General features: G+C 44.6%; 1 protein-coding gene across 3 annotated transcripts in view; it reads right to left on the bottom strand.

Annotated features, from left to right (window-relative positions):
• Window positions 1–7,038: 7,038 nt before the first annotated feature.
• The window catches only part of UBAP1 (ubiquitin associated protein 1), a 51,715-nt gene continuing 37,449 nt past the window's right edge, over window positions 7,039–21,304 (bottom strand). For 2 of the 3 annotated variants that reach the window (XM_040421178.1, XM_040421179.1), the window contains exons 5-7: window positions 21,057–21,257; window positions 9,314–9,415; window positions 7,039–8,645 (exon numbers count right to left, since the gene is read on the bottom strand). In XM_040421178.1, the coding sequence (XP_040277112.1) occupies window positions 8,505–8,645; window positions 9,314–9,415; window positions 21,057–21,257 (444 nt within the window). In that variant the 3' untranslated portion in view covers window positions 7,039–8,504. The remainder of the gene's footprint in view (window positions 8,646–9,313; window positions 9,416–21,056; window positions 21,258–21,304) is intronic. The other variant, XM_040421181.1, reaches the window with a different exon arrangement.

Genomic DNA, 21,304 nt, shown 5'->3' with positions numbered 1-21,304 from the left:
AACAGTTCTTAGATGAAGTTCAGGGTAACAGGTTATGTTTCTCAAAGCAGACACACAGAGAGACCAATTTTTTAGGCAATGGTCCATATAAAGTGTATGCAAACCAGTACCCCAAAGCATCAAAGGTATTTCATCCAACCAGTTCCCGGCTCTGTACTTATGATGGGCACGAATCCAAAAAACAGCGGTCTAGAAATTAGTGTCTTTGGCTTAGCTTGTATAAACTAATTTGCATATTTTTTACCCATGGAGCATGGCGTGAAAAATAAGTCACCATATTCTGCTGTGTCTCTCAATGAGAAACTGTACCCCTAAGAAATTCACCTACATAGACAAGACATAAATGGCACTGCTTTCATACAGGGTGGTGCAACAGGTGATGCCTACCTGCATCAGGTTTCTAAAACACTTGCATTGTCTCTCCTATTGAAAAATAAATCTTGAAACACACTTCCATGATGGAAGTCCCATTGAAAAACCTATGGATCAGTTAAAAAAAAAAAAAAACATGATGAAAATGACCCTTATGCATTGAACTGGTTATGAGATTACAAGGGAAGCTGTGCTCGTACACAGTATCACTCTGGTTTATAAACTGCATCTGATTTTCATTTACGTGGGGCTGAGCTGCATTACCGAACACCTGATTAAAAGATTTCCTGAGATCAATTACCTCTAAAATAAAAAAAAAATAAAACATGTTCCTATTAAAAGTACACCGAGGAAACACATGAACAACATACCTTTGTCGCTTAACATCTGGTGGTACAGGATTATAAGTTAAGATTCCCCATTTAGACATACCTCCTTAACCACTTAAGGACCACAGGTTTATACCCCCCTAGTGACCAGGCCCTTTTTTACAAATCGGCACTCCACAACTTTAACGGTTTATTGCTCGGTCATGCAACTTGGCAGCCAAATGAATTTTGCCTCCTTTTCTTCTCACAAATACAGCTTTCTTTTGGTGGTATTTGATTGCTGCTGAGATTTTCGTTTTTCTGATATTAATCAAAATAGACCGCAATTTTCTAAAAAAAAAAAAGTGTATTTTTAACTTTTTCTGGTAAAATTGTTCAAATATAATTACATTTCTATACAAGTTTGTGTCCAAATTTATTGTGCTACATGTCTTTGATAAAAAAAAATCCAATAAGTGTATATTTATTGGTCTGCGCAAAAGTTATAGCGTTTACAAACTATGGTACAAAAATGTGAATTTCGGCATTTTGAAGCAGCTCTGACTTTCTGAGCACCTGTCATGTTTCTTGAGGTGCTAGAATGCCCCCCAAATGACCCCATTTTAGAAAGAAGACACCCCAAAGTATTCGCGGAGGGGCATGGTGAGTTTATGTATGATTAAAAAAAAAATTCACAAGTTAGCGGAAAATGACACTTTCTGAGGAAAAAAATAAATAAAGTTTCCATTTCTGCTAACTTCTGGCAAAAAAAATAAAAATCTCCCACGGACTCACTATGCCCCTCAGTGAATACCTTGGGGTGTCTACTTTCCGAAATGGGGTCATTTGTGGGGTGTGTTTACTGTTCTGGCATTTTGGGCGGGGCTAAATTGTGAGCAACCCTGTAAAGCCTAAAAGTACTCGTTGGACTTTCGGCCCCTTTACGCACCTAGGTTGCAAAAAAGTGTCACATGTGGTATCGCCATACTCAGAAGCAGTAGGGCAATGTTTTTTGGGGTGTATTGTAACATATACCCATGCTGGGTGAGAGAAATATCTCTGTAAATTGACAACTTTGTATAATTTTTTTTTTTTAAGTTGTCATTTACAGAGATATTTCTCACACACAGTATGGGTATATGTAAAAATACACACCAAAACACATTGCCCTACTTCTTCTGAGTACGGCGATACCACGTGTGACACTTTTTTGCAGCCTAGGTGCACAAAGGGGCCCAAATTCCAATGAGTACCTTTAGGATTTCACAGGGCATTTTTAGAGATTTGGATTCCAGACTTCTTCTCACGCTTTAGGGCCCCTAAAATGCCAGGGCAGTATAAATACCCCACAAGTGACCCCATTTTGGAAAGAAGACACCCCAAGGTATTCCGTGAGGGGCATGGCGAGTTCATAGAAGATTTTTTTTTTTGGCACAAGTTAGCGGAAATAGATTTTTTTTTGGTTTTTTTTCTCACAAAGTCTCCCTTTCCGCTAACTTGTGACAAAAAGTTCAATCTTTCATGGACTCAATATGCCCCTCAGCGAATACCTTGGGGTGTCTTCTTTCCAAAATGGGGTTGTTTGTGGGGTGTTTGTACTGCCCTGGCATTTGAGGGTCTCCGCAATTATTACATGTATGGCCAGCATTAGGCGTTTCTGCTATTCTCCTTATATTGAGCATACGGGTAATGAGATTTTTTTTTTTTTTAGTTCAGCCTCTGGGCTGAAAGAAAAAATGATCGGCACAGATTTCTTCATTCGCATCGATCAATGTGGATGAAAAAATCTCTGCCAAAAAATGTGTGAAAAAAAAAAAAAAAAAAGGGGAAAGGCGTCTGCCAGGACATAGGAGCTCCGCCCAACATCCAAACCCACTCAGCTCGTATGCCCTGGCAAACGGATTTCTCCATTCACATCAATCGATGTGGATGAATAAATCATTGCTAGAATTAAAAAAAAAATTTTTTATACAAAGTGTTTGCCAAAGCATATGAACACCGCCCCTCAGCACATATGCCTCGGCAAACGTATCTTTTTTACTGCAGAGGAGAAATCTCGTCCTGCAGCGCCGCATACACCGACTTTGTGTAATCTGACAGCAGCGCAATGCTTCTGTCAGAATGCACATCAGTGCTGCAGCTTAAAAAAAACAGGCAGCAACGCAATAAATTTATTAACATCAACTTTTATAAACTTTATATAACATTTGAAACAGAACATTAACTTTTTTGCTTACCTGTGATTTTTTTTTTTTTTTTTTTACCTTTAGAGGACAAACCTCTCCTTCCCCATGGGACAATGTGCAAAGCGCAAATAGCCCAGAGATGTGGCGAAGTACATTATGCACTTTGTCCCAGGTGAAAGGAGAGGTTTGTGGCAGCTCTGTGTGAAAGGGCCCTAAGACCCCTGTGTGCCTGTCCTGTGTCACGCGATCCCTACACCAATAGTGTACCTGTGTGTGGTACTTGCGGAAACACTCCACTATGCATAGGGCAGGCTGGTCAGGACAGTCGGGACAAAAAACGGTGGTGTCACGCCTTATTCCAGCCCTGCTACAGACACGACATCTTTTTCTTGGGGAAAGCTGAGTTGGGGTACCAGGATAGACACTCGGGAAGTGTCTGTCATGTAGCCGGCTAACTACATCAGGGACTTGGGGCACGGATCCTCCTGGATACAGGAGGTTCTCGATGATCTCTTCCTGGAATTTTAGGAAGGATCCCGTTCTCCCAGACTTACTGTAGAGAACAAAACTATTATAGACAGCCAATTGAATTAAATAAACAGACACCTTCTTATACCAGCGTCTGGTGCGGCGGGAAACTAAATAGGGAGCCAACATCTGGTCATTGAAGTCCACCCCTCCCATGTGAAGGTTATAGTCGTGGACAGAGAGGGGTTTCTCAATGACTCCAGTTGCCCTTTCAATTTGCACTGTCGTGTCTGCGTGAATGGTGGACAGAAGGTAATCGTGACGCTTGTCCCTCCACTTCACCGCGAGCAGTTCTTGGTCACACAAGACAGCCCTCTCCCCCCGTGCAAGTCGGGTATTAACGAGCCGTTGGGGGAAGCCCCGGCGACTAGGTCGCGCGGTGCCACAGCATTGAATTCCGACTATATGTAAGTGCCGAAAGAGGGCCACACTTGTGTAAAAATTGTCCACGTATAAGTGGTACCCCTTGTGGAGTAAGAGTGACACCAAGTCCCAGACAATCTTGCCACTGCTCCCCAGGTAGTCAGGACATCTAACTGGCTGCAGTTTTGAGTCTTTTCCCTCATAGACCCTAAAACGATATGTATAGCCTGTGGCCCTTTCACAGAGCTTATACAGTTTGACCCCATACCGGGCGCGCTTGCTGGGGATGTACTGTTTGATGCCAAGGCGCCCGGTAAAATGTACAAGGGACTCGTCTATTCAGATGTTCTGATTGGGGGTATACGCATCTGCAAATCTGGATGACAAATGGTCTATGAGGGGCTGAATTTTGTGGAGCCAGTCATATGCAGGGTGGCCTCTTGGATGACAGGTTATTGTCAGCGAAATGCATAAAGCACATGATGACCTCAAAACGTGCCCTGGACATTGCAGCAGAGAACATGGGCATGTAATGTATTGGGTCTTTAGACCAATAGGACCGCAAAACATTTTTTTTAGTTAGACCCATGCTGAGGATAAGGCCCAAAAATATTTTACATTCGGAAACTGACTGGTTTCCACCGGAAAGGCTGGGAATAGAAGCTTTCCGGATTGGCGGTTATATACTGTGTGGCGTAGCGGCTGGTTTCTGATCCGCGGTGAAGAACAGCTCAAAAAACTCAAGGGCTGATCCTAAATGAGCTGTCTCCACGCAAACTCCAGACTGGGCGGTGAAAGGGGGCAATACGGGTGCGGCGGAAAAAGGGGATTGCCAATTTGGGTTTGCCAGCACCTCTGGGAGACTAAGGGCTCTACGGGCCTGTGAACGTGGTGGCTGCGACGGGGGAGTTACTGCACGTGCCACCGTACCAGCTGGAACTGCCCTTCTGGTGCTCGCCACTTCACCAGGGAAAACGGCAGTGCTGGTAGAAGGTCCAGGGTGTGCTGCGCTGCTGGTGTATGCCGCACCATAAAAAAGATCAGCGCTAGCACCACTCTGCTGCAAATGAGGCTCATCACGCGGGGTATGCAGAACACTGACATGGGGTCAGGTACGCCTGACCATAGCAGGGACCTCAACCTAGTCATCTTCACTAGCGGTTAGAGTGCCACTGCTGTCTACAGGTTCATATTCTGAACCACTGGATTCAGCGGGTGAGGCGTCCCCATCGCTTTCACCCATCACGGCCAGAATCCTGTAGGCCTCTTCAGCGGAATACCCCTTGTTTGACATTTTGGGTTCACTAAATTTAGGGGGTATTCCTCTGAGACTATGCAGGAAAAAGAGCAAACCTACCTAGTAAAAAGGAGTGCTTGTGAAGTAAAGCTGCGATCGCTAATAAAGATCCAGAAAGCTCAAAAGTGATCTTTATAGCGCCGCAGTGATTTTACGGTGTTTTTGCAGTGATCAAAAAAATTATAATTCTGTCACTGCGGTGGGGCGGACTGAACGCAAGTGTGGGCACAAGGCGAACACTGCGTTTTTTGTAGAGCCTAAGGTGACCCTAATGTACTTATATAGATCTGATTGCGATCAGTCTTGATCACTTACAGATACTATATAGTACTAGTGCTTATTAGCGACAGCGATGACGCTAATCAGCGACTAATCAGTGACTGCGGTGGGCTGGGCGCTAACTACCTAACTGGCGGTGATAAGGGACCCTTACAGGGGGGTGATCAATGACAGGGGGGTGATCAGGGAGTCTATATGGGGTGATCAGAGGTTAATAAGTGACAGGGGGTGTGTGTAATGTGTGTGTGTGGTGTTTGGTGCTACTTACAGAGCTGCCTGTGTCCTCTGGTGGTCGATCCAAGCAAAAGGGACCACCAGAGGAGCAGGTAGCAGGTATATCAGACGCTATTTACAAAATAGCGTCTGATATACCTATTTGATTGGTTATTTTAAAAATCTACAGCCTGCCAGCCAATGATCAGCGCTGGCAGGCTGTAGTTCAACTTGTGAACTGCGCAATCCTGTGAACAGGAAATCTCAGGTCTCACGAGATGACTCCAATAGGTGTCGCTGAGACCTGAGAGTGCTGCCGTCCAGACGCCTATCGGCATTACCGCGGCGGCAAGCGGTTAAAGGGCTTCTGTCACCCCCAAAATTCATTTTTGGGCATATTAAAATCCTTATTGTACGACTATTCCCTATATAGGGCTCTTACCTTGTTCTGTGTCTTCGTTTCATTAAAAATCGAGCTTTTAAAATATGCAAATTACTTCACTACCAGCAAGAAGGGTGTCTACTTGCTGGTAGCCGCCGCATCCTCCTTTTAAAAAAACGCCCCCTCCTCCAGTTGATTGACAGGGCCAGCGAGCGCTCTCCTCCTCCGGCTGGCCCTGTCAGCATTTCAAATCCCGCGCCTGACGTGTCTTCATTCGGCGCAGGCGCTCTGAGAGAAGGACGCTCGCTTCCTCAGTGCGCCTGCGCCGATGACGTCTTCTCTTTTGGGTTTAGAGGTGACGTCATCAGCGCAGGCGCACTGAGGGAGTGCTGAGGAACAGAGTGTCCTTCTCTCAGAGCGCCTGCGCCGAATGAAGACACGTAAGGCGCAGGCGCGGGAGTTGAAATGCTGACAGGGCCAGCCGGAGGAGGAGAGCGCTCGCTGGCCCTGTCAATCAACTGGAGGAGGGGGTATTTTTTTAAAAGGAGGATGCGGCGGCTACCAGCAAGTAGACGCCCTACTTTCTGGTAGTGAAGTAATTTGCATATTTTAAAAGCTCGATTTTTAATGAAAAAGCCACAGAACAAGGTAAGAGCCTATATAGGGAATCGTCGTACAATAAGGATTTTTAATATGCCCAAAAATGAAAAATGAGTTTTGGGGGGTGACAGAAGCCCTTTAAAAAGGACTTTCCACTTCATTGTCATCTGCTGGAAGCAGCTGACAGGATAGAAGATAAGCAAGTAGTAATCTAAGGCTCTAAGCATCCGCCCCAATGGTCCTGTCCACCTGTATGAATGGAGCAGCAGGTCGGCTGTGCCTGCTGCCACTCCATTTATTCTCTATAGGACTTCTGGAGATAGCTGGGTACAGCATTTGGTTATCTCAGGCAGTCCCATAGAGAATGAATGGAGCAGCAGCACGCATGCTTGACCTGCCGCACCATTCTCACGATTGGTGGGGGTCCCAGACTGTTACCTCCCGTCTTGGGGATAGGGAATAAGTTAACCTTGTGACAAAGCCAAGGAAAATGAAGCAGTCAACAAAATGTTTGTTCTTTTAGAGTTTTATTAGTACCTCTGTAGGGAGAAAGAAAATATTTAGCAAATTACTTATATATTCATCAAGACTTAAGATTTACATGTTCTTGTTTTGATCTTAAACAATGTACAACATAATACACTTTGTACTATCAAAAGATGATTTGAAATACTAGATATAATTCTGGGAAGGAACAGAAGCAAGGAGAACAAAGTGCTTAAAGAAAGTTGCCTCACGTGGACAGGTTGTGCCACTTTGCGCCTTGGTTTAGCTGCTGCTGAGCTGCAGGGACCCTCATTCCTCCAGCTGATCAATGAAATTCTAAGGCCAAGCTTGCCATAAAGCAACAGTTACCAACCAGCGGCAAAAGCACAACTTCAATCAGGCCTTCCGCCACTGGCGGTCAAAGGATGGAGAGTTGTCGTTTTGCCACAGCATTGTGGGAAAGTCTGTGGCAACTGTTCAACCTACCTCCAAGTACGTCCGCTGAGGTTGGTCTTCTCCTTTACTTTCACTTACGATCATTTATCCCCATTTTGCAATCCTGTGAACTGATCATGATACTTGCCTAGGGACAGCTGGAACAATCCATCACGTTCAGTCAATTTTTCTGTTTCTCCAGCAAGTGGTAACCTCAAGAAACCACATCAACCAAAATTGTAAATTTCGGTCCAAAAAAATAAAAAAATAAATTTACATTGATAGATTGCAAACGCCTTCCCTGCACAGCTCAACAGCTGCTAGAACCACAAAAGGTTTCAACCTGTTTTAAGTCAACAGCTTCCAAAAGGAGTCCCTCTGGAGGAAGGGGTAAAGTGAACAAGGTCTTTTGATGCACAGATAAAGCTTTGAAAACTCAATAACTTATAGCATATAATTAAACAATCCCGAGAAGTAATCACAGCTTTACCAGCGCTAAACTGTAACCACCATCAAGCAGCCGCCAGAATCAGGGGCCGATCCTGTGGAGGACAGAGTAAAATGCAGACTAACCCTGTTCACTCTATGCTCCTGTGAGTATTTTAATGACCAGTGTAGCACTAAATAACTGAAACGAAAAAAAAGAAAAAAGAATTGCACTAATGTTTGCGGTATCAGGGTACAACAGTCCATATTCCAGTATAAGCATCAGCAGCTTCACACATCAATTCTTCTCAGTTCTCATTTACAATGCAAAGAAACAAATACTAAATTCAGCTCCCCCACTGTCGTGCACATAATGGTTCAGAAACCTGCTCGTTCCATCGAAGGGGGTAAAGGTTTGGATGTGAAAGGGCACTTCTTACAATATTCCTGTAGCTGGCGTTTTTGTGAAAAGGGAAAAACAGTAGAACACGTGACATGGCGGGACGCAGCAGGTTTGGCCGCATTCTCTCTGCGCTCCTCTGAACGGAAAGCTTGTCATAGAATTCTCCTATCCAAACATTCATTAAGAGCCTATTGTGATGGGGGGGGGGGGGGGGAGAGAGAAGGGTTCAGCTAGGTCCGGCACGTGCCATTAGCTCTTCCAGCGCCTTGTCCTGATCGTTGTTATGAAGTAACAAAACTTCCTTTATCTCTTTCTGTTCAAACCCCATCTCTTTAAACTTGCTCATCAACTGAAGAAACAACATTGTCTGGAGAGAAGAAAGCAGAAGACTAATATTAATATAAAAGTATAAAACACTAATATGTCTTTTATACATTAGATATTATAGCAGTTCTATTCTTGTACATAGGAGGCAGTATTATAGTAGTTATATTCTTGTACATAGGAGCAGTATTATAGTAGTTATATTCTTGTACATAGGAGCAGTATTATAGTAGTTATATACTTGTACATAGGAGGCAGTATTATAGTAGTTATATTCTTTTACATATGGAGCAGTATTATAGTAGTTATAGTCTTGTACATAGAAGCAGTATTATAGTAGTTCTATTCTTGTACATAGGAGGCAGTATTATAGTAGTTATATTCTTGTACATAGGAGCAGTATTATAGTAGTTATATTCTTGTACATAGGAGCAGTATTATAGTAGTTATATTCTTGTACATAGGAGCAGTATTATAGTAGTTATATTCTTGTACATAGGAGCAGTATTATAGTAGTTATATACTTGTACATAGGGGGCAGTATTATGGTAGTTATATTCTTGTACATAGAGGACAGTATTATAGTAGTTATATTTAAAGACAACTAAGCCCCAACTCCCCCCCCCCCCCCCACAAAGGTGGACCACCCCTTTAATAATAGTAAAGGCAAAGAGGATAAATGGACCATAGAGCCATACAATGTGTACATACCTTCTCCTCAGAGCACTGATACATCTCCAAAGCCTCATCCACCAGCAATGGATCAAAGCCCTTCTCACAAAGCTGGGAGTGGATAAATAAGTACTCCAGCACCTTGGTAAAGAGGAGATCATCGTCACCATCATCAATATAATTCCCATTTTGTGCGACACCTACTACAGTAACTTTGCACTCATGGCTGGACCTGACAAAGTATCACTTTTCATATCAATATGGAGCACAAGTAAAATTAACATCGGATGCAATTTACCCAAAACACAACTTACTCCTACTTAACAAGGACCTGTCACCAGAAAATGCAGTGCAATCTGCAGGCAACATATTTAGAGCAGGAGGAGCTGAGCAGATTGATATATAGTTTTGTGGGAAAATATTTAGTTAAATTTGTAATTTCTACATATAAATCTGTGCTATTTCTGACTTCAGTTATACACGGGGAGGTGTAAGTGATTGACAGTATTCACTGTTTGTGTGTGTATACAGACATAGCTGTCAGTCACTGATAGCTGTACACGGGGAGGTGTTAGGGTGTGTGTGTATATATATATATATATATATATATATATATATATATATATATATATATATATATATATATATATATTATTATTTTATTTTTTTTCTGTCAGTTACTGATAACACCTACTCTGAACAATAAAATTAGAAATAGCAGAGATTTAAATGAATAAATTACAAGTTTCACTGAATCTCTTCCCACAAAACTATATATCAATCTACTCCGCTCCTCCTGCTCTATAACGTGTTGCCTGCAGACTACATTGCATTGCGTGGTGACAACTCCTCTTTAACCCCTTAAGGGCTCATTTTCACCTTAAGGACCAGGCCGTTTTTTGCAAATCTGACCAGTGTCACTTTATGTGTGAATAAAACGCTTTGACTTATCCAGGCCATTCTGAGACAGTTTTTTCGTCACATATTGTACTTCATGACACTGGTAAAATGGAGTAAAAAAAAATAAAAATCATTTTTATTTATACAAAAAATACCAAGTTTACCAAAAATTTAGAAAAATTATCAAAATTTCCAAGTTTCAATTTCTCTACTTCTATAATGCATAGTAATACCTCCAAAAATAGTTATTAAATTACATTCCCCATATGTCTACTTCATGTTTGGATTTTCCATTTTAAACATTTTTTTCCAGTAACAAAGCAAGGGTTAACAGCCAAACAAAACTCAATATTTATTACCCTGATTCTGTAGTTTATAGAAACACCCCATATGTGGTTGTAAACTACTGTATGGGCACACGGCAGGGCGCAGAAGGAAAGAAACACCATAAGGTTTCTGGAAGGCAGATTTTCTGGACTGGTTTATTTACACCATGTCCCATTTGAAGCCCCCCTGATGCATCCCTAGATTAGAAAGTCCAAAAAAGTGACCCCATTTTGGAAACTACAGGATAAGGTGGCAGTTTTGTTGGGACTATTTTTAGGGTACATATGATTTTTGGTTGCTCTATATTACATTTTTGTGAGGCAAGGTTACAAAAAATTGAAATTCAGAAATTTCATCTCCATTTGTCAATAACTCTTGTGGAACACCTAAAGGGTTAACAAAGTTTGTAAAATCAGTTTTGAATACCTTGAGGGGTGTAGTTTCCAAAATTGGGTCACTTTTTTGGAGTTTCTACTCTAGGGGTGCATCAGGAGGCAGGGGCGTACATAAAAATCACTGGGCCCCATAGCAAAAATCTAAATTGGGCCCTCATTCCCCTTTTATAGCCCCTCCCACTACCCATTGCAGGCCTCTCCTTTTGTTCCATGAACTATGCTTGCTGCTGCGTTTTATAATTTATGCCAAAACAGCCCTGGCACACAAAAGAGCTATAATAGATGCAGTGCGTACAGAGATGTAAGGTATATACAGCAGTGTACAGTTATGTGAGGTACGCGGTATAATATATGCAGTGTGTACAGGTATATAGTAAACACAGCAGTGTATTGACAGCTCATACCTCACATATCAGTACACTGCTGTATATGCTATATATCTGTACACACTGCATCTATTATACCTCATACCTCACATAGTGCACTGCGGTATATACTATATATCTGTACATATTGCATGTATAATACTGTGTAATATATGCTATATACAGTACAGACCAAAAGTTTGGACACACCTTCTCATTCAAAGAGCTTTCTTTATTTTCATGACTATGAAGGCATCAAAACTATGAATTAACACATGTGGAATTATATACATAACAAACAAGTGTGAAACAACTGAAAATATGTCATATTCTAGGTTCTTCAAAGTAGCCACCTTTTGCTTTGATTACTGCTTTGCACACTCTTGGCATTCTCTTGATGAGCTTCAAGAGGTAGTCCCCTGAAATGGTCTTCCAACAGTCTTGAAGGAGTTCCCAGAGATGCTTAGCACTTGTTGGCCCTTTTGCCTTCACTCTGCGGTCCAGCTCACCCCAAACCATCTCGATTGGGTTCAGGTCCGGTGACTGTGGAGGCCAGGTCATCTGGCGCAGCACCCCATCACTCTCCTTCATGGTCAAATAGCCCTTACTTTCAAAGTTTTCCCAATTTTTCGGCTGACTGACCTTCATTTCTTAAAGTAATGATGGCCACTCGTTTTTCTTTACTTAGCTGCTTTTTTCTTGCAATAATACAAATTCTAACAGTCTATTCAGTAGGACTATCAGCTGTGTATCCACCTGACTTCTCCTCAACGCAACTGATGGTCCCAACCCCATTTATAAGGCAAGAAATTCCACTTATTAAACCTGACAGGGCACACCTGTGAAGTGAAAACCATTTCAGGGACTACCTCTTGAAGCTCATCAAGAGAATGCCAAGAGTGTGCAAAGCAGTAATCAAAGCAGAAGGTGGCTACTTTGAAGAACCTAGAATATGACATATTTTCAGTTGTTTCACACTTGTTTGTTATGTATATAATTCCACATGTGTTAATTCATAGTTTTGATGCCTTCAGTGTGAATCTACAATTTTCATAGTCATGAAAATAAAGAAAACTCTTTGAATGAGAAGGTGTGTCCAAACTTTTGGTCTGTACTGATTATATATATATATATATATATATATATATATATATATATACACACACACACACACACACACACACTGTAGATGCAGTGTTTACAGAAATATGTGGTCAATTATACATTATGGTCACTGTGTGTCAGGTACATGAGGTAGTGGTCACTGTAACTGTGTGAAGTATTATACATGAGTGAGCAATGAGTAAAAACAGGGCATGGGGGTGGGAATGACGAGAAGTGGAGGACCTCATCTTACCACTCCATTCCAGTCTGTTTGGATCTATGCAGAGCTGCTTGTGAACTTCTAATACTTGCTGTTAGGGGTTGAAGGACCTGTGATGATGTCATCACAGGTCCTGGCAAATGTACCTTTCAAACCTAGGAACTACGCCATTTTTGGTGCAGTTCCTTTGCTAGGTTCTGCAGGACCTGTGATGTTGAAGATGATGTCATCACAGGTCCTGGCAGATGCACTGTTCTAACCTGGGAACTATACTTTACAATGTGCAGTTCCCTTACAGGACCTGTGACGACATCATCAAAGGTCCTTTAGCTTTAGAAAGATAGACAGGAGCAATTAGGGGGCGGGGCCTCTCCTCCACTTCGGGCCCCTTTTTCTCACGGGCCCCATAGCAGCTGCGTGGTCTGCCTATATGGTAGGTACGCCACTGTCAGGGGGGCTTCAAATGGGACATGGTGTCAAAAAACCAGTCCAGCAAAATCTGCCTTCCAAAAACCATATGGCGCTTCTTTTCTTGTGCGCCCTGCCGTTTGGCCATACAGCATTTTACGACCACATATGGTGTGTTTCTGTAAACTACAGAATCAGGGCAATAAATAGAGTTTTGTTTGACTGTTAACCCTTGCTTTGTTAACGGAAAAAATGGATTAAAATGGAAAATTTGGCAAAAAATAGCTGGTTTGGCACTGTTTTTATTTTATTTTTTTGACCGTGTTCATTTGAGGGGTAAGGTCATGTGTCATTTTTATAGAGCAGATTCTTTCGGACGCGGCAATACCTAATATGTCTACTTTTTAAAATGTATTTAGGTTTTACACTATAATATCCTTTTTTAAACAAAAAACAAAACAAAACATTTTAGTATCTCCATAGTCTGAGAGTAATTTTTTTTTTTGTTTTTAGCCGATTGTCTTAGGTAGGGGCTTATTTTTTGCCACTATTTTGGGGTGCATATGACTTTTTGATTGCTTGCTATTACACTTTTTGTGATGCAAGGCTACTTTCACACTGGCGTTTTGAATTCTGTTTGTGAAATCCGTTTCAGGGATCTCACAAACTGTTCAAAACGGATCCGTTCAGAATACCAAAACGCTGCTTGCAATGTAAGTCAATGGGGACGGATCAGTTTTCACTTACTTTGAAAACGGATCCGTCCCCCATTGACTTTCAATGCAACTCAGGACGGATCCGTTTTGACAGACTTTTTTTTTTTATTAAGAAGAATAATGCAAACGGATACAAGCGTTTCCATTATAGGTGCGGATCAGTCTGTGCAGATACCAGACGGATCCGCACCTAACGCAGGTGTGAAAGTAGCCTAAGGTGATAAAAAAAAATATTTTGCTTTTTTTACACCATTTTTATGTGTTCATCTGAGGGGTTAGGTCATGTGGTATTTTTATAGTTCATGTTCTTACAGACGTGGCGATCCCTAATATGTATACTTTTTTTATTTATTTTAGTTTTACAAAATAATATACATTTTTGAAAAATATATATTTTTTGTTTTAGTGTCTCCAAAGTCTGAGATCCATTATTTATTTTTTCTGGGCGATCGTCTGTGGCCAAATGGAATTAAAATTGGGGAATGGGATTATAAATTTAGTACTCCATGGAAGTGTGGTACTCCCTGAAGCAACCGTCAATGCAGAGGCCCGGATGATCGGGGCACGTGTCACACTGAGTGGCGGTGTCCTTCCGTATCCCCCTCCTGTGACACACTTTGCACTTTTTTGGGACCGTCCCTTCTTTCCAGTTCCCGAGGTACTCCAGCATGCTTTTTCCCGGTCAGAAAAGATCAGGTCCTTGGGGACTGCCTCATAGAACTGCAGGAATTTCCCTGTGTTGCCAGCGCTCCGGGACAGCACAAAAGAGTTGTACAAGGCAACCTGTACCAAGTAGACCGCAACTTTTTTCTAACATGCCTGGGTTTTGGCCATGGCATTATATGGCTTGAGGACTTGATCAGAGAGATCAACTCCTCCCATATACCGATTGTAGTCCACGATACAATCGGGCTTGAGGACCGTTGCCGCGGTACCTCGCACAGGGACAGGGGTGATGCCGTAACCGTGAATTGTGGACTGTATAAGGACATCAGTCTTGTCCTTCTGACCAGCAACAGGTTTCCACTAGTAAGAGCACGAGTCTCACCCCTGGGGATAGGTACCTGGAGGGGGAGGGTAGGGAGGCCGCATTGATTTTTCTGCACGGTCCCACAAGAGGACGTGGATCTGACGGCGAGGGACTGGAACAAGGGGATACTAGTATAAATGTTATCCACGTACAGGTGGTAACCCTTATCTAGCAGTGGGTGCATAAGGTCCCACACAAGTTTCCCGCTAACACCCAGAGTGGAGGGACATTCTGGGGGTTCAATACGGGAATCTCGCCCCGCGTACACATGTGCAGCACGAGGCCCCAAAACGTCCTCATCTTGGCTGCACTGACCGGAGTCCAGCCACCGGGCCTAGCCAAAAAGGAGCCCGGGAACTGTTGGGCGAACATGTTCGTTTGCTCCACCATCAGATTCACAAAGAGGTCACTGGAAAAAATAAAAAAATAAAAATAAAAAGTCAGTCATTCAGTGAAGCCCACTGTGGAAATCTGGATTCCTGGTTGGCCAACAAAGTCAGGAATCACAGGCTCAAAATCCTCTGGGGTACATCATACAAGTTCACCGGTAGGGGGGCTCAGGTGGACTTATCTGGTGGGTCGGAAAACTAGTACGAGCCCCAAGGCTGCTCATAATAGTTTGGGCCACAGGGTCCCTGGCATGGGGGTCCCCTGGCTCCACCTTGGGGGCTCATCATCATCACTAGATGATGACGCGGATGACAAGAGGAAAGTCGGGTCATCCTCGTCCTCACTGGGGCTCTGAGTCGGAGGCAAGCTATGTGTATGCCTCCTCGGCCGAGAACGTCCGGCGTGCCATAGGGGAGTGTGCGTGTGCACGTGTGTGTAAAACTTTATTTAGTGTGCGTGTGGGGGTGGCGGGTACGGGTGTTCACGTTCACTTATACATTACCCTAACCCACCCTAAACCTAACAGAAAAAAAAAATAATAATAATGAAAGCCCCAAAAATGTAAAAATTTTTTAATAAGATTCAATATAAGTGATCAGCGGTGGGGTGCGCCAACAGTGGCCGGAGCGCTAAGAAAAAAAAAGAAAAAAAAGCGCTTGTGCCCCAAAAAGCATGCGTGTGTGTGTGGGGGGGGGGAACCCCCCAGGGGAAAGCTGAAGCACCCCTGGGGGGTCTAGGGTCGCACAGCTGAGTGTGCTGTGGACCCCAGACACCCGATCAGAGTGAAAAAAAAATGGTTTCCCCCTACCTAAACTATCCCCCAGTCTCCCTGCCTAATCTAACCTGTCCCTAATAACTTTTGAGGTGCCAGATGGCACTATGGTGGCGCTGGGTTCAGAGGTGGACGGACGGGCTCCTCTCTCCTGGCTCCACGGAAGCAGTGTGGAGGAGGAAAGGAGAGCTGGGGGAAGTTAACCCCCGCCCGCCCGTCCAGCCAATAGAATGCAATCCTGAGAGGTGATGTCACTGCCATCTCTCAGGATCTAAGGATGGTGATTGGTGGTGTATTATCACACCACCGATCAGCATCCTATTCCGGGTTATCAGGTCACCGGAGAGCTGAATGACCCGGAAACGCAGCAAACAGCAGGCCTGAATGATCCCCATTGTCACAGAGTGCCTGCTGAATGATTGGAAATGCACAGGGTGTCCTGTACGCCCTGTGTCCGTAAGAGGTTAAAGCAGGGCTTGACAAATTTCCTTGGAATCTAGGAGCCAGCTAAAAAAGTTAGGAGCCAGGCGGAGCCGTGTCATAAAGCCCCCTAGTAGGTGCCCCCATAGTGCTCCCCCCCCCCCCCACACTTTTCCATAGAGCCCCCCAATAATGCTGTATACCATGTTACATATACCGCCGCTCCGTCCCCGGACCCTATTGACTATAATGGGGACGGGGGTGGAGCTCCGGCGCAGTTCGCGGTGAGAGGCCGCCGGACTAAAAAGTTGGACATGCAGTACTTTTAGTCCGGCGGCCTTTCACCATGCACTGCCGTGCTGTGCCAGAGCTTTGCCCCCATTATAGTCAATGGGGACGGAGCGGTGGTCCGGCGAAACAGCGGAAGGACGGATCCGACAGGGTGAACAGCCTGCCGGATCTGTCCTGCCGCAAGTGTGAAAGTAGCCTTAGTTCTATAGCTACTGAATGAGACAGAAAAAGGGATGCCTTTAACATATATATCTCCTTGAGAAGCCAATTTGATCCTAAAGGGTTAATTCAAACTGTAATCTAAACTGTGTCCTGTCACTTTTATCTCTCTGCTCCTGTCCCTTAATCTGATCACTGCTGCAACAAAAGCATCAGCCTCAGTGTAACCTGTTCTAGAGTCTGACTCACGGTTCTTTTAACTCAAAAAATCGAATGAGTCTCTAAGTCGGATCTTTAGATTCTTTTAACCCGAGACTCATTCGATTCTTTCTTACTTAGACTCCCTGTACTTGTGTCTGTGACTCAGACCCAGAGCTGCTAGTGCTTGCCTCGCCTCAGCTCTGATTGGTTGGTGGGCGGGGAGGGGAGGGGCTGGCAGAAGCAGCTTCCACTCTAGGATCAGATTACACTCCTCCCGAGCCCCTCCCCTCCCTGCTGCCAGCGTCTCTGCTATTGTGTGCTGTGACGGAGCTGTTTCAAACGGTGCTGCCTCCGGACAGAACGGCAGCTCCGCACCCATCGCCCGGGCACCTTTGAAAACGGGCTGACAAATACCCAAGCGCCAGGACTAAATTCCTGGTCGCCATGGCGACCTGGCGCCTGGGATTTGTCGAGCCCTGGGTTAAAGGGAAATTCCATTTAATGCAAATGAGTGTCTGGTGTACTGTTATATCTGTACTGCTGCATGTTACCCTCCCTCTAGGAATTTATCTCCATTAGGGTTCGTTCACATCACCATTTTGTTTTCTGTTCTTCTGATCTATCATAAGACCAGAAAAAAAAAATATGGATCCTTTATTTTAAGCATCAGCTGCGCACATTTTGCATCCGGTTTTTTTCAGTTCGGTCAGAGATCCCTTATTTTTAATGGGAGAAAAAAAAGTTTTGCACGCAGAACTTATTCTCCCGTAAAAAAATAACAGATCTCGAATTGACAGCATTTAGTAGAACATGACACGACTTTTCTGGACTATGGGGGATATTTATCAAAGCTTTTTCACCCTAAGGGTCTACTCACATGTCTGCAGTGTTTTGCGGATCAGCAAAACTAGGGATGTCCCGATACCGATACCAGTATCGGTACCGATACCGGGCATTTGCACGAGTACATGTACTCGTGCAAATGTCCCCGATACCACTGCCGATACCTGTGCGCCGCTTCTATGTGTCTGTGTCCGTCCGCGGCCCCTGCATCTCGCACAGCTGATACAGCTTCAGAGGCAGCAGCAGGCAGTGTAATAGGAGCCTACAGTGGAAGCTAGCCCCGCCCCTCCCCGCCCTCCAACCAATCAGAGTCAACCAGCACTGACTCACAGCACAGGGAGCGTAGTGCAGGGACTCAGAGAATCGTCTGACAGTTTATTAGTTAAAAGAATCCAATGAGTCACAGACCGTGTCACCGGGTCCCTGCCAGACCTCCTGCTCTGCGGCTCCCTGTAAGTCCGTCGGGGGAAGGGGGGGGCATTATTAGCATAGCATGTAGTGGTGCTGTGTGTACAGGGTGCATGTAGCAGAGCAGGAAGCCTGGCACGGACTCGGTGACCGTCTCTGACTCATTAGATTCTTTTAACTAATAAACTCTCAGACGATTCTCTGAGTCCCTGCAATAACTATACATTGTAATTACATCACAGTCTGCTCCACTGCATTCACTGCAGCAGAGCTGTGTTTGCCAGGAGCGAGTCCCTCTAAAGGTGATAGTGTCTGTCTTCTATGGCCCTGGTCCTTCCCTTCCTGCCTGCAAGCTGCACATTGATCTCTAAAAGCAGGCATTAGGGCAAGAAGAAATATACATTACTGTATGATGGCCACAAGACTATTATACTGAGGAGGGGGGGCTTCAAAAATTGTTGTCCTGACTCCTTACAGTATAACGTCTCCTTGTGGCCGTCCCATACAGTATAACGTCTCCTTGTGGCTGCCCCCATACAGTATATAACGTCTCCTTGTAGCTGCCCCCATACAGTATAACGTCTCCTTGTAGCTGCCCCCATACAGTATAACGTCTCCTTGTGGCTGCCCCCATACAGTATAACGTCTCCTTGTGGCTGCCCCCATACAGTATAACGTCTCCTTGTGGCTGCCCCCATACAGTATATAACGTCTCCTTGTGGCTGCCCCCATACAGTATATAACGTCTCCTTGTGGCTGCCCCCATACAGTATAACGTCTCCTTGTGGCTGCCCCCATACAGTATAACGTCCCCTTGTGGCCGCCCCATACAGTATAACGTCCCCTTGTGGCTGCCCCCATACAGTATAACGTCTCCTTGTGGCTGCCCCCATACAGTATAACGTCTCCTTGTGGCTGCCCCCATACAGTATAACGTCTCCTTGTGGCTGCCCCCATACAGTATAACGTCTCCTTGTGGCTGCCCCCATACAGTATAACGTCTCCTTGTGGCTGCCCCCATACAGTATAACGTCTCCTTGTGGCTGCCCCCATACAGTATAACGTCCCCTTGTGGCTGCCCCCATACAGTATAACGTCTCCTTGTGGCTGCCCCCATACAGTATAACGTCTCCTTGTGGCTGCCCCCATACAGTATAACGTCCCCTTGTGGCTGCCCCCATACAGTATAACGTCTCCTTGTGGCTGCCCCCATACAGTATAACGTCTCCTTGTGGCTGCCCCACACAGTATAACGTCTCCTTGTGGCTGCCCCCATACAGTATAACGTCTCCTTGTGGCTGCCCCCATACAGTATAACGTCTCCTTGTGGCTGCCCCCATACAGTATAACGTCTCCTTATGGCTGCCCCCATACAGTATAACGTCTCCTTGTGGCTGCCCCCATACAGTATAACGTCTCCTTGTGGCTGCCCCCATACAGTATAACGTCCCCTTGTGGCTGCCCCCATACAGTATAACGTCTCCTTGTGGCTGCCCCCATACAGTATAACGTCTCCTTGTGGCTGCCCCCATACAGTATAGTCTCCTTGTGGCTGCCCCCATACAGTATAGAGTCTCCTTGTGGCTGCCCCCATACAGTATAGCGTCTCCTTGGAATGTTATAGTTCTGTTTTTGGGCCTTTTGGTTGGTCAGTGGTCAGAAAATACATGTGTGTGTATTTTATTGTTAAAATTAGTATCGGTAATTGGTATCGGTGAGTACTTAAATAAAAGTATCGGTACTCGTACTCAGTCTTAAAAAAATGGTATCGGGACATCCCTAAGCAAAACACCCGGCCGGCACCCCAATAGAAATGTCTATTCATGTCCGCAGCTGCGGACAAGAATAGGACATATTCTATTTTTCTGCGGAGCCGTGGACCGGAAGTTTGGGGGCCGCGGACCGGAAATGCGGATAGCACACTGTGCTGTCCGCATCTTTTCCGTCCCCAATGAAAATTAATGGGTCCGCACCCGTTCGCATAATTGCAAAACGGATCCGGACCCAAAGTGCGGATGTGTGATTGGACCCTTATCCTCTAGGAACAGTGGGGTTGTTGCGGTTACACCTAGAAGCACAGATCTCTCTGCAACTGCTGGACCCTCTGCACTTTTACTTTAGGAGAAGTCAGGGCCAGGCAGTGTAAATGTGATCGCACCTGGCTCTGTCAAAGTGCAGAGGGTGCGGCAGTTGCAGAGAGAGCAGAGCCTCTAGGTGTAATGGTAACGCCCCCGTTGCTCCTAGAGGCTCATTTGCATATATTAAAACCTCATTTTTCTCAGCAATGCGGACACATATGAACATGGGGCCAACACAGATGCCTTCAGCTGCCAAGTTCACATGTAACAGGTCAGCCAGTATCATAGGTACAAATCTGCTGATAGATGCCCTTCTAATATTTGTGTGCATGTGAAATATATCTATACTTGTCATGTCTTCACTCTTTGAGGAGTACTTCATTTACCCATGATATGTGCAAACTCCCTAATAAATGTAAAACAGCATTCTAACTGGAGCACAATGAGGTTTTTCTGGAATATTATATATATATAATATCACAAATTGCCCTCGTAGAAATGGTTAATAAAACCAGCGTCTGTAGGAGGAAATCCGTGTTGCAGCAACATGAACAGACATAGCTGTTGCTGCAATACTGGATGGCAGTAAAGGTAATTTCCTTGTACAAGTCATTCTGCCCATAATACTTCTGTTCCTACCAAGCTCTCTGCCAGGTTGGCACAGCAAGTGTGTTGTTACACAGGGTAATACCAGCACACAGCAAATACTACAAGTAAAGATGATCGCCCCATAGTGTCAGGGTCTGTGCCCTCACCTGCTCCACGTTCTGTCCTTGCTTCTGCATGGCTCTCATCACGTGCTCATAGGAATACCCCATACTGACAATAGTCTCGGCACACTGCCGCTCGCTGCTCGACAGCACCTGGAGTAGCTCCTCGTACCCCGGGACACTGAGTCGCCTCACGTTAGTTACACTATTGGGCACTTTGGACACTGCAACCTGATGAGCGGATAACTGCAAACAGGAAAAGAAAGGAGGAAAATCTATTAAAAAGGACAAGT

This window comes from Bufo bufo, chromosome 2, assembly GCF_905171765.1.
Source record: "Bufo bufo chromosome 2, aBufBuf1.1, whole genome shotgun sequence".
Taxonomy (NCBI): domain Eukaryota; kingdom Metazoa; phylum Chordata; class Amphibia; order Anura; family Bufonidae; genus Bufo; species Bufo bufo.
This window is presented reverse-complemented; position numbering and strand designations above follow the sequence as displayed.